Raw genomic sequence first — 17,488 nt, 5'->3', positions numbered from 1 at the left:
CCTGTAGTCTCAACACTTTTTTCCCCCTCTTGTCCTAAAAGCAAGGAAAGCCAATGGGACATTTTATAGCTAAAAATGTCCATGCCTCAAGGCATCTCACAGTGTTAGGTGGGAACTAGGATGACAAAAAGGGTCCACAGTACTCAATATTACATGACACTCAACTTTGCTGCTTTGTGAGCTGGCATTCCTGACCACGGGAGAATACAAAGATTCACTAGGCTGTTGTCCAGTAGAGTATATATTTTTTTCTAAAGTAAGAGATTTACATAAACTTAAGTTGCTATTTATCTAGTTTATTTGAGAAATAACATAATGTGATGGTTGTAGAGGCATTTGAGTAACAGATATATTTTAAGCTCAAACACGTCATAGGGAAATAAAAGTAAATAAGGCAACGTATTAGGACAAGAACTGTTTTATGTTTAGCTGTTTAGATGCAAAATGAACAGGTTCACTTCTTAAAATTGGCAGCATTTTGGGGTAACAACATTATGTGGGTATATTGAAGAAACACTTAGACGTGGTTACTTAGATTGGTCTTGGATATTTATTGATGAAAGAAGACTTTACAGCTATTGTCCAGGAGAGTGTGCGGGTTCCTCACTTGAGGTTGAAGAGTTCCTCACTTATTCCTCACATCTGTACCACACAGGTCTGGTCTTTAAACTGACAGGTATAAACTAAAACTGTCAAGTAATAAACTAATCTGCCTTCATGTATGTGAGCTATTAATGTTATTTTTGAAGTACTTTTTTTTATTTATTAAACCAAGTTCTTTGTAGCTCTAAGAGATCAGTGCTTCCTACTCAGGGCTGGATAAAAGTCTTACAGTGCCCTCTTTTTAATCCTGTTAATGAAACTGGTGGTGTCTGATGCAGGTGAAAGTATCAGTCTAACCTTTAACACACTTGGCCCACTATAATATAGAATAGAACCATGTGTTGAAATATTGTCACTTTTAATAATATCTGGTTTTCGAATCCTTTCATTTGCTGTTTTTTCTGTCAGCTGTAGAAGGGAAAGTAGCCAAACTGAAGGAACTCATGAAGCTAATGAAGAGGAAACTTTAAGGATAGAGGAAGTGCGAGGATTTGGTTTTTCTGTGTGTCAATTTAGTTCCCGTGTCGTCTCGTCTGTCCTTGATTGCTCCTAGCTGTGTCTCGTGTTTCCCGATTGCCCCTTGAATTTGCAACTTAGTGACCCAAAAAGCACATTTTATCCTTTAACTGACTCTAAATGTCAGCTGGGTTGAAAAAAACAAAAACAATTTGGAGTATTGTGTTAACCCAGTCCATGGTTAAATATGGACTTGGATTGATATAACTCCTCCGGGTTGGTTTAAGTAGGTTTCCTAACAAAAAAATGTGTGGTAACACTTTATTTGAAGGGGGTTGAATAAGACTGTCATGACACTGTCATAAACATGACATAACACATGTCATGAACATGAATAAGCCTTCATGAATATTTATGGCTGTTGTCATAAAGTGTCATTCGGTAAATTATGACACTTTTAATACAAAGTTGACATTATTCAAAATGTCTTTGTTATGACAACTTGACATTAACTAATAAATCATTACTGTTTAAACTTTACCTTTAATAACATAAAGTTACCTAATGTTTAAAGTGCAAGCAGTAATACTTTTATAACAAATTTATATCAGTAATGATTTCTTGGTTTATAGACCCCGCTATAAACAATGAATGTCCCTTGAAAATGATGTTGATTTTTGAAATGATGCAAAAAAAAAGAGAAAAAAAAAAAGAAATCCTTATTGGGGGCCACATGTCCCTCAATACTGTCTCCTTCATGGGTTATTTATTGTAGATGTTTTCACAACGAAACAAACACAAAAGCACAATTTTGTGCATAGACTGGCAGCTAACAAGACAAAACTGAGAAGAAAATGTAACATTACACATATGCATGTATTTGTGCAAGAAAAAAATAACAGCAGACTATTTATGAGAAACTGAAAAATGTCGTAAATACCAGCAGAGTTGTAAACACTTATTGAGTTTGTCGATATCACTAGTGCTGCTGTTCAGAAGGATCTTTAATAACAGGCCTTTGTGCACCGAGGATGCATCAGTCTGTCGTTGAATGAGCTCTCCATTCCTGCTACAGCTTCATGCATGTGGTGCGAAGCATTGTCCAAGAGCAATGTCCTCCTGGGTCAAGGGGCCACCCTGGGACAGAGTTGGCCTTCCTGATGAGCTTATCTAACTGTGTCCTTGGCCATGTACTAAAGGTAAGCTGCTGCCCCAACAAACTACAGTATAGAAGATGGCTTATATCACCACCACGTCAGAAAGAGTCTCCAGGAGAACTCCCTGCGCTCCAAAAGATGGAAGCCTTAGAAGTGGATGGAAAAGTCTGTCATGTAGAGGCTGAACATGGAGTAGTTCTCTCCAGAGTCTCTGTACAGCAAACCAGCCTGTCATAGACATGGCTATACGTCCTCACACAATGGGAGCACTCTGTGACGTAATTCAGTATCCACTGGGACAGGTGGTGAGCCACCCCTGACATCTCCCATGTAACCCTCAAAAGTCTGGCTGGATAGTTTTAAAAGCACTATAGAAATCAAAGAAAACGACCCTCGCAGTGCTTCCAGGCTTCTCCAAGTGGGTCAGAGCTCAGTGCAAGGCATCGTCCACCCCAATGCCAGACTGGTAGGTAAACTGTAGCAGGTAACTCAGCGAGGGGCGAAGATGATTATCAACCAACCTCTTGAGAGGACCTGCAGCGTCTCACACATGTATTTTTTGCAGTTCACTTCTCGCTTGAAGTGTCGATAGGGAAAAGATGGTGGTCGGGATGCAGTCTGGAACAGAGAGGATGGTTGACAGCTGAGAGGTGTGAAGTTCACAGAAGAAAGGAAGGCTGTCATCAAAGATGAGTGGAGTTGCAGTTGGGGAGACTAGAGTGGAGGTGAGGTGAGTGTTTGATCAAATTTGCTGAAGTTGGTTCAGATCATTCACCTGTCATCAGTTTGTGCCCAAGTTGGAGATGAACTAAGTTGTGATCTTAGCTCCCCTAGAGGACGGGAGGTGATGAACTGTATTCCTCCTTGATGATGGGATACAATAAGTTGAGTGTTTCATTGCTCACAAATGTATTTTGCATTGTAGTTTTGTAAACTTAAAAGAGAAATAACCAGATTTGCAAATAAACTGTCTCTAGTACACATGTAGCTATATTTCAAATTCATAGTAACCATATTATATTCCCAGTTTGAGCTTGCTAAGAAGCTTCCATCTTTGCCTCTCGAATCTTCCGAGGGATTTGCTGTTTGTTTATCTTCAACTCTGAATCTGGAAACTTTCAAACATGCGCTGCTTATCAATGACGTTTTTTTTTTTTTCCTTCACTCTCTCCCTTTATCACAATGCACGAAAAATGGAAAAAGTCCAACTTCTGTCAACTGTTTTAAAATGTCTGAGAAATGGTCAAACTAAATCCGATCGAGACCGTTCTTACAACTGTATAATTAGGTTTAAATTGACGCAGATGATTCTGGAACAAAAAAACCTGAGCCAAGGCCTTCATTTTCCATGTGAACTTAAATTTGGGATTAGAAATAATGAGATCACAGACATAGGAGGTTAAAATTAGGTGTCTTTGTGAAGCGGCCTTACCTTCTCCTTCTATAAAGGGTGAAGAGCTCAATAAACCGCCCAGTCCTTTAGGTGACATTACTGTCCATGAAGTTCGTTTGAGGATAGGTAATGGCATCTAGTCCTCAGCCTTAATCTTTTGAATGGATTCTTCAGTCAAAAAAGGGCTTTTGTAGTCTGCAGCAGGTAATTTGTGTTTTGACAAACCTGTTTTCTGTCCTGTTATGACCCTGCTTAACTTCGCTCTAAATTTCAAAGGTGCATCTGTGTTCTGGGGATTGGCCATAAATGACCCTACATCCTTGACAAGATTATCTTAAGTTCAACATGAAAAACAACTGCTTATGTTCAATTAGCCGGTGTTGGGACGCTATTTTGCACAGCAGAGAATCATGCTTTAAAACGGAATACATTCGCCGAGCATTTGAAAGATTAAAATTTCCTCCATGTGTTAGTTGTCAATCGACCACTGTGGCCTAATTTAACTCCCTCACAGTCTGGTCTACCCTTCTTGCTGTACTTCTAAGGTCTCCTGTGGGAAATCCAGGGCTATGCCAATGTCTGGAGCTCAATGCATGGTCCAAGTGTTTTTGACTCCTATCACAAATTCACAAAGAAGAGTTGATATGCTATGATCATTGATACTTTCACAACAAATACAATCAAAAGTGCTTTGAAAAATGTATTTTTCCATGACAGATTTCTTTTGCTTTTGATGTTTTGACGCATTTAAATCTTTAGATAACCGAGTAAATGTTAATTCCAGAAAAGATAGTCAGATTTAAAATAAAGCAGTTTTTGTATTATGATTTCATTTAAGAGACAAAGAATCCCACTTATTGAACCTATTTAAATAAGACCTGTTTAAATACACAAAGTTCAAAGACAACTCTCGCATGAAGCAAACAAAACAGAATGTGATCTAAACCAGTGGTCCCCAACCCCCGGTCCGTGGACCAATTGGTACCGGGCCATGCAAGAAATAATTAAATATTTCCGTTTTATTTCAGTCTGGAGGATCTTTTATTTTGAAAATCCTCTAACCGGATTCTCTCGGTTACTTGCGCGCCAACGCTGAGCCCACAAGCAGCAAAATGAGTAAGAAACAGATCAGATGTCTTTGGAAAGTTTCTTTGCAAAGGGGAAAAGGCCCAGAGAAGAGACAGGAGGATGGATTTATCCCAGACTGGTAGGTGAGTCCCACATTACAAGCCCGCTCTGCGTAACATGCGGCGACCGGCTGCTAATGAGGCAATGAAGCTTCAAACTGCTTCACCTCGTAGAGACCCAGCAGGCTGTGGATATAAGCAACACTTTGGGTGTCATTGTCTCCCATCACTCCCAGATGGGACCGTCTCGTTGCAGAGAAATAAGCTCAGGGCTCCCGTTAGTCTTTATCGTGAGTTAAAATTTTTACGAAAGTAAAATGTTCGTTTTTGTGACGCATCTGTATCTTATTTTGAAGGGATATGTAAACGTTACTATAGCAACCAGAGTCAGAGCGTTTGGGCAGTGGTCGAGAGGAGATGAGTAGAGCTTGTGAGTCTTAAGTCTGGTTTAGACGGCAAGATTTAAGGATTGTTGGCCGATTCTCCAAACCTCTGTGACCACAGAGCTGATAAAAGTACAACAGGTTCGATCGGTTCATGTTCAGCCACAAGGCAGGAGCAACACGAACCGATTCCAGTCAAGAATATCCCGATTCCAGAGGATAATCCAGTAAAACCCCCAATATAGCATACAGGAATTTAGAATAACCAAACACGGATGACGATGTAGAAGCAATAGTGACAGTTTGTGGAGTCATTTTAAGAGACAAAAGATGTAACAAAAAGAAAAGGCGGTGGATAAAAGACAGCGGGAGTAGCCGCTCTATTTGCTGCACTATGCTTTGGAGGTGACTGTTTTTTCATAGTTAACATTTTTAACTGAATAAACATAATAAACATATATAATAATGACCTTTACATGTAATAATAAACATTTCCATCATCTCCGATATCCACCAGACTCTCAGTTGCGATATGTCAGCTGTTTGGGATTCCCCTCTGTTCTTACGTCACCACGCTTTCTGATTGGCTACCTGCCACATTCAGCAGGTTGAATTCTCGTTCCCAGTCAGGGTAAACCCCACAGGCTGCAATAAAAGGGCCAAGACAACCAAATAGGGTATATTCAGGATTTAGCTGGAACACCAACATGCAGAAGCCTTATCTGACGGTTCACGAACTGAACTGAATACTAGTTCAATACTGGATAGCATCAAGGAAATTGCCCGGGGCTAACCCGATGGAAAAAATTATGACCTGGTCCAAAGATTTTTCTCTGAGCCCGGACAGACTTCTCGGTATCCTCAGTATTCACGTTCGTCTTCTGTGGCGTGAAGCGAAACCCTTCGGCCGTCTATGCTGTGACAATCGAGAAGCTGTTTGTTAATGCAACAAAAATCTTGTGCTAAAAGTCAAATAAACCGCTTATTTCAGCGGTTTAGCAGAGGTTTTCCAAGGAGACCATACAGGGTGGTGAACCACTTAATCAAGTAAGCGAGATTACAAGAGGACCTTTTCAGCAAACACCGTAGGTGTCAAGTCTTCTTACCTTGGTTGCACTGTGATGAGCGTTAATTGCGTTATAATCCAGGATTCGCAGGTTTGATCAGAGTAAGAGTCTTACAAGGTATGGGAGGTCAGATTGAAGCCTAAAAGCAACAAAGCCCCCAAAGGACACATTAGTGGCGGATTAAAAGCAGTACTGCACCAAGGTGACACATGGCTATGGCTGCAAATGACCTCATACCTTCGGATGCCTAATTATACTACTACATTATGGATTTTGTAAACTCGTTGAATTTGTCAAGTTTTCCTGCTAAACTTTTTATACGGTTTCCCCAATAAAAAAAATAAAACAAATGCATTCCATTGTTCTATGGAAAATCAAATTCAGAGCATCATAATTTCTACAACAATAAGTAATTTAATCCGTCAGTCGATTTTATTTGTACAGCACATTTCAGCAACAAGAGCTTCAAACCGTAAAAACACAAAAATGCAAAGTCATAGACAGTCAAACAGTTGAAGCATTACATTTTGTCAAGTGAAATCGTTACACATCAAAATACTGATCAATGTTTTATTTATGACATTTCAAAAGCAACTCTAAACAGTTGGGTTATTAGCCTAGATTTAAAGGAACTCAGCGTTTCATCTGTTTTGCAGTTTTCTGGAAGTTTGTTCCAGATTTGTGGTGCATTGAAGCTGAATGCTGCTTCTCCACATGTGGTTCCGTTTCTGGGGACGCAGAATTACTGCATTGTTCTTTAACTTGCAGCTCTTCAGTGTATTTCTGTAGCGCATTTTTATGTTATTCACCATAATTTTATGTTCTGTCACATCGCAAATATTTCTCCAGGTGGCAGTATTCATTCAAAACCATACCAGGTCATCTATTTTTTTTCTTTTTTCTGTGAAGTGGAAAGTGCTGCGAGGAAAAGGTGCAGGACTTAAAGTCGGGTAAGGATCTTAACCTCACCATACCTTTAAATCCAGCCGCATAATGAGAACATGGAATCTGGGGCCACGTTTCGCACCCTTTGTGTCAACAGGGACACAGCAACGTTCTAAAAAAGTCTAGGGTAAGTGACCGGGAACAGTGTGAAAATTCTTATGTTGGATTTTTTTGTCACAGTGATAATAATGAATAGAAACAGTTGCAGCCCCACCCAACAATTTTTTTAGCAATTCCAAATTCTTTACTAAAAACGTGCAGCCCGACGGAGTTCCGTAACGAACAAATGGTGGGAAACCTGTACAACAATCCCTTTGTGTAAAGTTTGTTCTCTTAATGTCTCTGCATCTTTGATTCTGGCCAAATCTCTTCTGGCCATAACATGGAGGCGCATTAATGCGGCATTGCGACACCTAAGCAAGAATCCAAGCCCAGGATTAAATGGATTTAGTGATCAACACTCAAATCGTCTCTTCTCAGACAGTTTGGTTGCTCCCAGGAAGGACCACATAGCCTTTTGTAAGCGACTTGAAGCCATCTGCATCTGAGTTTTTGTGTCTCACTCTAGATTAGTGCACACATCATCAGCTTCCGAGAGCAGCTGGCTCACAGAAGCTAATCTTGTTAATTATGAGTGTTTTGTGTGTTATCATTTGCCAACCAAGAAACAGAGGCAATACTGGTCAAATCTATATTTTTTCACTTTTTGGGCAAAAATATTCCATGTTGTGTGTGAGTTAGGTCTGTTCAAACAAAATTCATGAAATAACAAACAAATTAAAACTGAACTTAATGTTTGATATATAGAATCAATTGGAATGTGATTACTTTTTTTGTGTGGAAAGTGGCTCCTGACCACAAAAGCTGAGTTTATTTACAGGTTTTTTTGTTTTTTTTTTGTTGTAAATCTCAATTGATTATGTCAGTAATTGTGCTGTATGCGTTTTTGTGACGTTGGCATGTTAAGTCTACAATCGTCATCTGGTTGCAATGACGTTCATTTCTCAAAAGACTGAGAGGTTACGAAGAGAAGGTGGACATTTTTTAAGCTTTGTTGGATAACAGGAGTTGACAGTCAGGCTGCAGTCAGAGGGGGATATTGCACGTTTGGCAGGTCGACAGATGCTGGGATGACAGTCTATGAAATATTTAAGTCAAGTCGCTGCTATAACAAAGCTAATATTTGTACAGCCCAGAACCAGAGATTGTATGGACAAAAGGAAAAGCATAGAGTGTGGCGTATGAACACTGCCTTCATACAGAAAAACAAATATATGTAAGATATATGTTAGAGGCATATGTCATTTTTGTCAACAGTGTACTTTTTACTTCTTTCTTTCTCCCAGCTGCAACACATTCTGATACTGTCATTTAAATGTGCAGCCAGAATTCCATGTTTTGTTTCAGCTGTTTGTCAACAAAATATGTGCTTTTCTTCTAAACAAGGACTGAACATAATGTCACTTTTGTTTGTCGGCTAAGTATATTTTTTTTAATTAGTTATTGACTTGACATATTTATTAATGTCCACTTCACTCAGGCAAAAACGTTTAGTGATCTCTTTATTATTAAGAAGATATTGTGAATATTCAAACCTGCTGCTTACAGCCAATCATAATCCCCTCTTGTTAACAGATTTGGGTTAGTTACATTTACTCAATTACAATTACTTGTGTCACTGTTTTTTTTTAACTGTACTTTTAGGAGTATTTTTTATGCTGTACTTTCTTTTACTTTTACTTGAGTAATTTTATTAGGTAGTATTGCTACTCTTACTTGAGTATAATTTCTGGATTCTCTGCCCACTGAATGAGAAACAAACTTGGGTAACACTTTATTTGAAGGGGGTTGAATAAGACTGTCATGACACTGTCATAAACATGACATAACACCTGTCATGAACATGAATAAGCCTTCATGAATATTTATGACTATTGTCATAAAGCGTCATTCGGTAAATTATGACACTTTTAATACAAAGTTGACATTATTCAAAATGTCTTTGTTATGACAACTTGACATTAACCAAGAAATCATTACTGTTTAAATGTTACCTTTAGTAACATAAAGTTACCTAATTTTTAAAGTACAATCAGTAATACTTTTATAACAAATTTATATCAGTAATGATTTCTTGGTTAATGTTAAGTTGTCATAACAAAGACATTTTGAATAATGTCAACTTTGTATTAAAAGTGTCATAATTTACCGAATGACGCTTTATGACAACAGTCATAAATATTCATGAAGGCTTATTCATGTTTATGACATGTGTTATGTCATGTTTATGACATGTGTTATGTCATGTTTATGACAGTGTCATGACAGTCTCATTCAACCCCCTTCAAATAAAGTGTTACCCAAACTTGTTTTAACCAAAACTTCGCCAGATGCAGACACTGCAGTTTTTGTTATAGATTCATACGTTGAAAGAAAGATTGGAATTTTTTTTCTTTTGCCTGATTTTGTTATTTTTATTTATTTATTTATTTACTGTTAATGCATGAAAATTAATCTAGATATAAAAATATACCTACAATTGGCTGACTAACACACACACACACACACACACACACACAAAACACTGTTTAGTGATAGCACTAAACAAGGTGGAGGCCATGTGCATTTATATTTCTAACACCATATTTGTTTTCCAAGTGCAACTTTCTGTTAGGCAGCTTTCCACATGTGGATTTGAAGTCGCAGATCAAAACCCTGATACCAATATTACTTGTAAAACATTGAGTTTTTTTTTTACGTATTTGTCAAATTTGGTTAAAAAAAATTGACAATAGAACGTTCCAAACTATTAATTTTGTTTTTTCACAGCAGGAAGAAATGCTTGGCTCAAATACATCTATTTGAAACCTTTACTTTGCTGCCATCTTCTGGACAAGGTTAAAACTTCATGAGCATCCAATTGCTTTGCCTCTTAGCAACAGTTGCTACAAACAGTAACTGGCTTTACAGACAGAGGTCCAAACAAAGGGCGATTCGATTAAAATACCAGATGTCTACTTTTCTCCAGTGAGCCACGTCAGCAACTTTGAACGAACTCTACCGAACAGAACATGCTTAGTGAAAAATAGTCCATATTAGTTTCGCACATCCAGATTACTTTCTAATAACAGACATGGTCTCGTCGTTTAAAAACCTAAGAACTTCATTACAACACAGACATTTTATTTACGTCATCACTTTGAAAGTATGCAACTTGAAAATCTGCAACACTGAATATAAAGTGAGACAAAGGTATTGGTATTGTTAAAACACATCCATGAACATGCCCATCGACATTCATTATCCTCATCACACACACACACACACACACACACACACACACAAATCACAAAGTACAGCATAAATCTGAGCATGCCAAACTCCTGAAAAATCCCCACGTGTTGCATATTATAGTACTGTACAAACTGATGTTGCATATTTACTCAATGTACAAAAGAAAAAGAGGAGAACTCTGAACAGCTGAACCATGGTGACATGAATGGCTGAAACACACTGGACACACTCCATTACCTGATTTTAGATCTTAAATACAAACACAGACGCACACACAAAAGTACCTCGCTCATCTCTGCTAAGGCAACAATGACATTTTATGCAAAATAAAAGCAGACATGTTATTTAGCTTCGTAACCGAGCTGCTGTAGTAACACAAGTTACACGCGCAATTAAGTGCCGTCTCATCGGAGAAGTTATGGAATCACAAAGCATCAAATTCAAAGGAAACTGAGCTGCGGTAGTCTGATGTATGGGGGAAGTAGCTAACGTTAGCTTACATAAAACATTTCAGTCTGATGCGACCAACATCCATTTCTGCCTGGACAGCTTAAATAGATGTTTTAGTGAGCTCCAACGTTGGACAAAAACTCATTTATTTCTTAGCCCAGATGATAAAGGAGAACAAAATGAAGGCGCTTGGAATGCTACAAAGACAAATACATGTGGAGAAAACTGCAAAGCATATTTAATGCTGACCATTCTTTAAAATGCAAACAAAAACACAACCGAGTGAAAACCGTGTCTATAAACAGTCATAATTACATATAAAACAAATAAGAAAAAAAATTACACCTCTGCTTGTGCTGAATAGTACAACCGAGGAGGTCGTCTCATCAAGTTATCAAAATATTAATATTCTTTAGAGCCAAACAGATGAGCTGAGGTATTAACCACCGATAATGAAAAACATGGCCTGTTCCTCGATTAAAATTAATCTAACGCAGTTCACTTCTTTTGATAAAAATCTAAAAATGGAAGTATATGTGTGTGTGTCCCGATTCTGTTCACACTGAAGCCACTTTAAATTAATGCTTTTTCCTTAAAATATACAGAAAATGTGAAAAGGACAAAAAACAAGGGGAGGGGAATACCAGAACAGCAACACATTTACAAGACCTCTATCTTACATATGAACATACAAATAGAGACTTTGTATAAAAGTATACATCTAAGAACCTGTGTGCAGATTTTTTTTCGAGACGGGGTTCAGCATACGCACAGGGCCGACGCGTGCTGCGGCAGGATGCCGCCGTCCTCAGACGAACCCGATTCCGCGTCGTCCGGCTGTGGGGACTGTTCGCTGTCTGTTTTCCCGTGAAGTTTCTTCTGTGAGCAGCCTTTGCCCGGAGACCCGCCAAGCCGGGTGCTAGGGCCTTTAAGTTCAGCGGCTCTGGAGGAGGACCGGCAGAGCTTTTTCGAGGGAGGAGCCGAATCGTCGCACTCCGCCTGGGTGCTGGAGGGGTCTTGCTTCTCGAAAACATTCGTCGAACGGTCCGCGGGGCGCAGCGTGGAGTCGGCTTCGGGTAAGAGCTGCGTGGTGGCGCAGAAAGCCGCCTCATACAGCCCGAAGGCCTGTTCCAATGTTCGAGAACTTTCTGTGAAAGGGGAGGGGGCTTCCAGAGGACCAATTGGCTGAAAAAAATAAAAATAAAAAGCAAAGCAGACCCAATGAGGTTTCAGAAGAGAAAATGTTATGCGTTTATGAAATGTTGTAACTTTATTGATTTCCCACATACCCCTTCAACCTTTTCTCATTTTGTCACCATCAAACCTCAATGTTCTTTATTGAAACTTTGTGATAGACCAACAAAAAGTAGTATAAAGTGGTGGGGAAAAAAAAAAGATTTCAATGTGATAATGTGCAAAAAGATTAAGCCTAATGGATTTCTCTGAAGAATTTGTAGACAAAACAAACATGGCCAACATGCGGAACAACAAACGGTGAACAAGCGGTGAACAACTAACACCATCTACATGGTGAAGCACGGTGGTGGCGGCATAGGGATATGGGGATGTTTTCATTCAGCAAGGACTGGGAAGTTGATTGTGGTTGATGGGAAAATGGGTGGGGCCGAATTCAGGATGGTCCTCAAAGAAAACCTTTTGAAAGCTTCAAAATACTTGAGGTTTTTGTCCTTCCAGTAAGACAAATACTAAAAATACAGCCAATTAAACTCACTGAACTACTTAAAAAAATAATAATTTTTTTCTGTAGTTTGGCAAACCTTACAGACACATGCACAAAAAGACTGTGATTAACTCAAACACCAAATACAAATCCATAGTAGACTATTCAGATTATGCACTACTGTGTGTTAAACTGTCACATGAAATCTAGGGATACGTTTTGACACCAGATTTTTTTTTTGTTGAATCGGTGCATTCCTATTAAAATCTCAATAAAAATACACAGAGGTTTGCAAGTGTAACATGACAAAATGCTTCAAAAATACTTAAAATGCTGCACGTATGATTTAAATGGATTTGTAGCTTTTAATTTGATTTCAACCAAGAACTCAAATGAGACCAACACTAATGAGAGTGAATAAAACAGTACAACAACAAAAAAACTTGAAAGTTTTAAACTATTGGAATGGAAAATATTTAAGTATGGCTGTGGATCTAGTTTTGAAATGTAGTGATAATATGGACTTCAAAAACTGTGAAAAATTAATTTAATTACTTACTATTGGGAACGGGTGAAAAAAAATGATTTCATACAGGTAAATAAAAGTTTGAAGGTCTGAAAAAGTTCAATATCAGATCAACTTTGACAAGTCTGTGTATGAATTCCTGGCATATTCTGAACTAAAATGGAAAAAGTCAGCTCTATATTTCTGTAAACGTGAAATGTTTCGTATCAATGTCCAAACTCAGATCCACAAATCAGGACATTTTTCTGATTCTATTCGATTGCTTTCAAATTTGCTGCTAGACTAAACAAACCCATCTTAGATCTTAACTAATAGTTTATCTGATAATAGCAGCGATCATTTAACACATTTTCATTGCTGAGCAGTCACCTCACTACCAATCCAGGCATGTCCATCGCTCATGTTCTTCTTCAAATATCTCATCTTCTTCATAAAACATGCCATCCTCATGCTCCGCCTGTTGGCCCCGAAAACAAAGAATGATTTGGTGAACCAATGACTCTTCTTCTTCATTTGATTGGCTGCTGTTATCTTTGATGAGCGGTTTCTGGCATCTACAATACAGTTTAACTGGAGGAAGTCATAAGCTGACTGACAAATGGGTTGAAAACGTGTAAAAGGAAAACAGGAAACAGTCAAGCACAAACAAATGAACATGTATGGAAAAACAACTGCACAATCAGAGCAGCAGTGCTGCATCAGGAAACAAACTTTTCTTCATGTCTGACCTTGTTTGTGACACCTAGACATTCTAGAAACACAATGCATCAAATCAGCGACTCCTGACCTTTTGGATCTCGCACGTGTTGTACGGCGTTCCGGGGTATGGGATTTGGTCGATGCCCGTCGCCATGTCGACGACGATCTCGTCTCGGTGCATGGGGATGGGCGGGCCCCCGCGCTCCTGCAGGGCCAGGACGATGACGGTCGTGTTGTCCGCTCGGAGCATGCGCTCTTTCCAGAACAGCAGAGCTGTGCATCCCAGCCTCCTGGCGCAAGACATTCCCTTTGGTCCCTTTGAGAAAGACAAATTAACTTATTGAAACTTTCAACTTTGTTGATGTGGCGAAAAATCACAATCTACTTGGTTTAACAAATATAAAGCATTACGTACTGCCATTTTGTCGTGGCTATAACACATATTCACGGCGTTCTTGGGCGGCATCATGTTCCACAGCCCATCACTGCCGAGAATGATGTAGCGATGCCGTTTGGGATCGAGAGTCATCACAGTGGTGTCGGGTTCAGGAGAAACGACAAACTCTCCACTGTAGAAGTCGTAGCTCCACAGATCACCTGTCCACAGACGATAAAATACGATCAGAGTTGTTACATTGACTTCCAATGGAATTTTGCTGAAGGAATAAAGAAACAAACAAGCAAGGGGTTCTTTACCGAGGGATCGAGCGACTGCGAGGAACGGGATCTGGTCTATGATGGTACTTCTCCTCACGGGGCCATTGTGCGTCAGCCTCGGCCTCTTCCACACAACACGGTTAACCCCAGACTTCTTCATTACGCTACGATTAAGTAGATGCAACACAACCACAAACATACACAAGGCTCTTGTAGAGTTAGAAATCTATTTCTAGAACAATGAAGATACAGAGGGTTATTAATGATTTCGTGACCTTAAACTGAGACTTCCTCTCAACATCTGCACGCCACTCACCTGCCACCCAGTCGCTCAATCCTTTCTTTTTCTTTCGGAAGTTCAGGTTTGTGGTCTTGCGTTATTTCAAGCGCCTGGAGCGTGATGTCAGAGTTGTCGTCTTTCACTCCGACCACTACGGCTGAGTCTCCTACATGAGCGACGTACATGTGAACTCCCCGGATCACGATGACGCTGGCCGTGGTGCCCGACGTGCTGGGCAGGCCAGTTATAGTTTTCGGCCACTCTGCTGTGAAGGGCGGGAAAGGTAAATAAAGAAAACGTTGACTGACTATTGCTGTGAAAGATTATGTAGGGTAGACGTTTTCAAACAGAGTGTTTTAGATAAGAAAGAAGATAAAATCGTGAACTTAAGCAGTCAGGTTGAACTTCTGCTGAACTTGTGTGGTATATGCTACCTTGTCTGCACACACAAAGCTATTCACGCAACTTGAAATTATTTTAGATTTTGATTTATAGTTAGAGATGCTATCCTGCTGGAAGTTGAACCTCGTAGTCAACAGGTTTGCAACTCTTTAAAAAAAAAAAAAAAAATCAAGATACCAAGAGAGATGGGGGAACGGGATGGTAAGTTCATGATGATGTATGCAGATAACATTTCAAGCAGTTATCGTCTCCGTAAGTTTTGTTTTTTGGTCAACCTTTAATAATTACCAGATCAGGTCTCACAGGCGGGAATCGAACCCAGGACGGCCGCTGTCGAGAATCAGCCTCCGTGCGCGTGACACCCGCTCTGCCGTTACATCACGCGACGCTCCAGGAAACCATGCTTTCACAAGCATACAGGTGTGTCAAATTTGTTTAATATCTCTACTTTAAAAAGTATATACGACGTTATTTTTTTTGCGTAGCTTCATCTATACGACCCTATTTGCTCATTAATGTTCGTGGACAGAATTTGAATGTCACCGAAAAACTGCTGTGTGCATACTGACATTAAGTTACACGAAAGTGGACTAAAGTATAAGGTTACTTCTAAAGGTAGGACATGATTTTATTTATGGATATCAGAGTAAACAGGGGTGACCGGGGTGGGGGGTTCTTTTGCCAAAATAAATAAATTAAATCAAGAATCTTCAATTTCACGTCTACCTCAGTATCATTGCTTTGTGTCCCTCCAACTCATTAAATCCCATTTAAGAGCGTAGCAGAAGCAGAGTGTGATGCTGCAGCATGTGACATCATTATGACGCTCAGAGGTGTGGTAAACATTGACAGAAACGCAGTGAAAATGATACTCTTTTTCAGAACTTACGCAGCTCCTTCCACATTGCGTGGTGACAAGCGACGAAGCCTTTCCGTAGAGCGGCGCAAACCTCGCCGTGGTCCTTTGACCAGAAGCCCCGCTGCCTCTTCAGCAGGTCCCACAGATGCTCGCTGGCGAAATGCGCCGCTTCGCGGCCCCCGTGGCCGTCAAACACGGCGAAGAACGCCACGGACCTCCGCGTGTCAACAACAACATTCTCGCTCGACGCCGGGGTACCGATGCTGCAAACGTCCTTGTCGGATAAGCTCTCTACCCACGCAGCGGTGGCTGGACCAGGTCTGCTCAGGCCGTGTGGCTCTGTTACAGTCTGTGGGGCAGCTGCGCTCTCCGCTTTCCCCTGCCCTCCATGTCTCTGCGACTTGGGATATTCCTCGTCTGTTGACGCTGTCGGCTCGTACTCGATTCTGATCTCGATAACATCCTCCATGTATTTTCTCCCTCCTTGGTCCGAAAATGCACTCATACGAAACAATAACGAGTCGTTCATGATTGTGAACGCCTAACGGTAGCAGTTTAAGCAAGAAATACACGCATGTAGTGACCAAGTAAAGCTTCCGAGGTAAAATTTGAACCGATTTTGCCGCGATTGTCTCGCCGAAGGCTTCCTTCCTTTTTGTTTATCCTTTCCGAGGTGTCACGCTGTACGTAGTGACGTCACGTCGTCGCTGTTTCTACCCAGTGTCGTATGTTTCTACCCATCATCAGCCAAACACTTAATTTTTATTTTTTTTTAAAGTAATGTTGTCAACTTCTGGTGCTTTTTTCAGAACATCCTTTGGCACTTCTAAAAAAATAAAATAAAACACGACACTTTTTTCTTTTTTGCATACCCATAATTCGAGCTACTTTAATTTTAAATTTAGAGGAAAGAAATTCTAATGAAGATAACTTGAAGGTCGAAATGCAAAACGTTGGCACATCCTAGAAAAAATATTTTGTGTCGAGAGTGACTAAACATTTAACTTGCTGGTTTTTATTTGCCTCTGAAGTTAAACCCCAGCAGTTGGATTGTTGTGACGCTACTGCTTGTTACAAATAAACGTCTCATTCTTTTAACTGATTAAGTGCAGAAAAAAAGTAATAACATAAAACATGCTTTGAAAAAACTAGTATTTGATCTGAACATAATTATCAACCAACTCTGACATTTCTTCAGAAACAGTGTCAGAATTAACATGGCACATCAAAAGTCAAAATGTTAAAACCCATACTTCATAAGCATAGGTTTTAATGTTTAAGTTGAAATAACTGAGGGAAACCAATTAAAAACAAAAAATAAACAGAGAAAGTCACCTAATTTTTGATTGAAAATGGAAATGTATTAACCTGTCGATATCTAACCTGCTGACAGCAAGAGCTGCATTTGTAATATTAATATAAACACTCATTAAAATAGTTTGCTATCAGTGTGGGTTTGCAGGTTATCCATATTAAGTGTTATTTTCTTCATAAATGCATGTTTTGGCA

General features: G+C 39.6%; 1 protein-coding gene across 2 annotated transcripts; it reads right to left on the bottom strand.

The window, feature by feature from the left end:
- Nucleotides 1-9,557: 9,557 nt before the first annotated feature.
- On the bottom strand, nt 9,558-16,655 carry LOC103133931 (protein phosphatase 1D-like). 2 transcript variants are annotated; one of them, XR_001661379.1, is made up of 7 exons: nt 16,010-16,655; nt 14,755-14,983; nt 14,478-14,602; nt 14,197-14,378; nt 13,870-14,097; nt 9,733-12,060; nt 9,558-9,674 (listed from the first exon to the last, which is right to left on the bottom strand). XR_001661379.1 is itself a non-coding variant. In XM_007545916.2 (6 exons), the coding sequence occupies exons 1-6, from the start codon at nt 16,506-16,508 to the stop codon at nt 11,635-11,637; spliced, it is 1,689 nt and encodes a 562-aa protein (XP_007545978.1). In that variant the 5' UTR covers nt 16,509-16,655; the 3' UTR covers nt 9,558-11,634. The 2 variants fall into 2 exon arrangements, 1 of the variants encoding a protein (XP_007545978.1); XM_007545916.2 differs by having other exon boundaries at nt 9,558-12,060.
- Nucleotides 16,656-17,488: the final 833 nt, after the last annotated feature.

The sequence above is a fragment of the Poecilia formosa genome, unplaced genomic scaffold (genome assembly GCF_000485575.1).
Source record: "Poecilia formosa unplaced genomic scaffold, Poecilia_formosa-5.1.2 Scaffold14, whole genome shotgun sequence".
Taxonomy (NCBI): domain Eukaryota; kingdom Metazoa; phylum Chordata; class Actinopteri; order Cyprinodontiformes; family Poeciliidae; genus Poecilia; species Poecilia formosa.
Note: the sequence above shows the minus strand (reverse complement) of the source record. Positions and strands in the feature narration are given on the sequence as shown.

What these genes read in the sequence shown, in the direction of transcription:
- LOC103133931 (XM_007545916.2), bottom strand. Translation starts at nt 16,508, where the DNA reads ATGAACGACTCGTTATTGTTTCGTATGAGTGCATTTTCGGACCAAGGA. An exon ending in CGCAGTCGCTCGATCCCTCG is followed by an intron (nt 14,379 to 14,477) that starts GTAAAGAACCCC and finishes GTCTGTGGACAG; the next exon opens with GTGATCTGTGGAGCTACGAC. An exon ending in ACACGTGCGAGATCCAAAAG is followed by an intron (nt 12,061 to 13,869) that starts GTCAGGAGTCGC and finishes TATTTTTTTCAG; the next exon opens with CCAATTGGTCCTCTGGAAGC.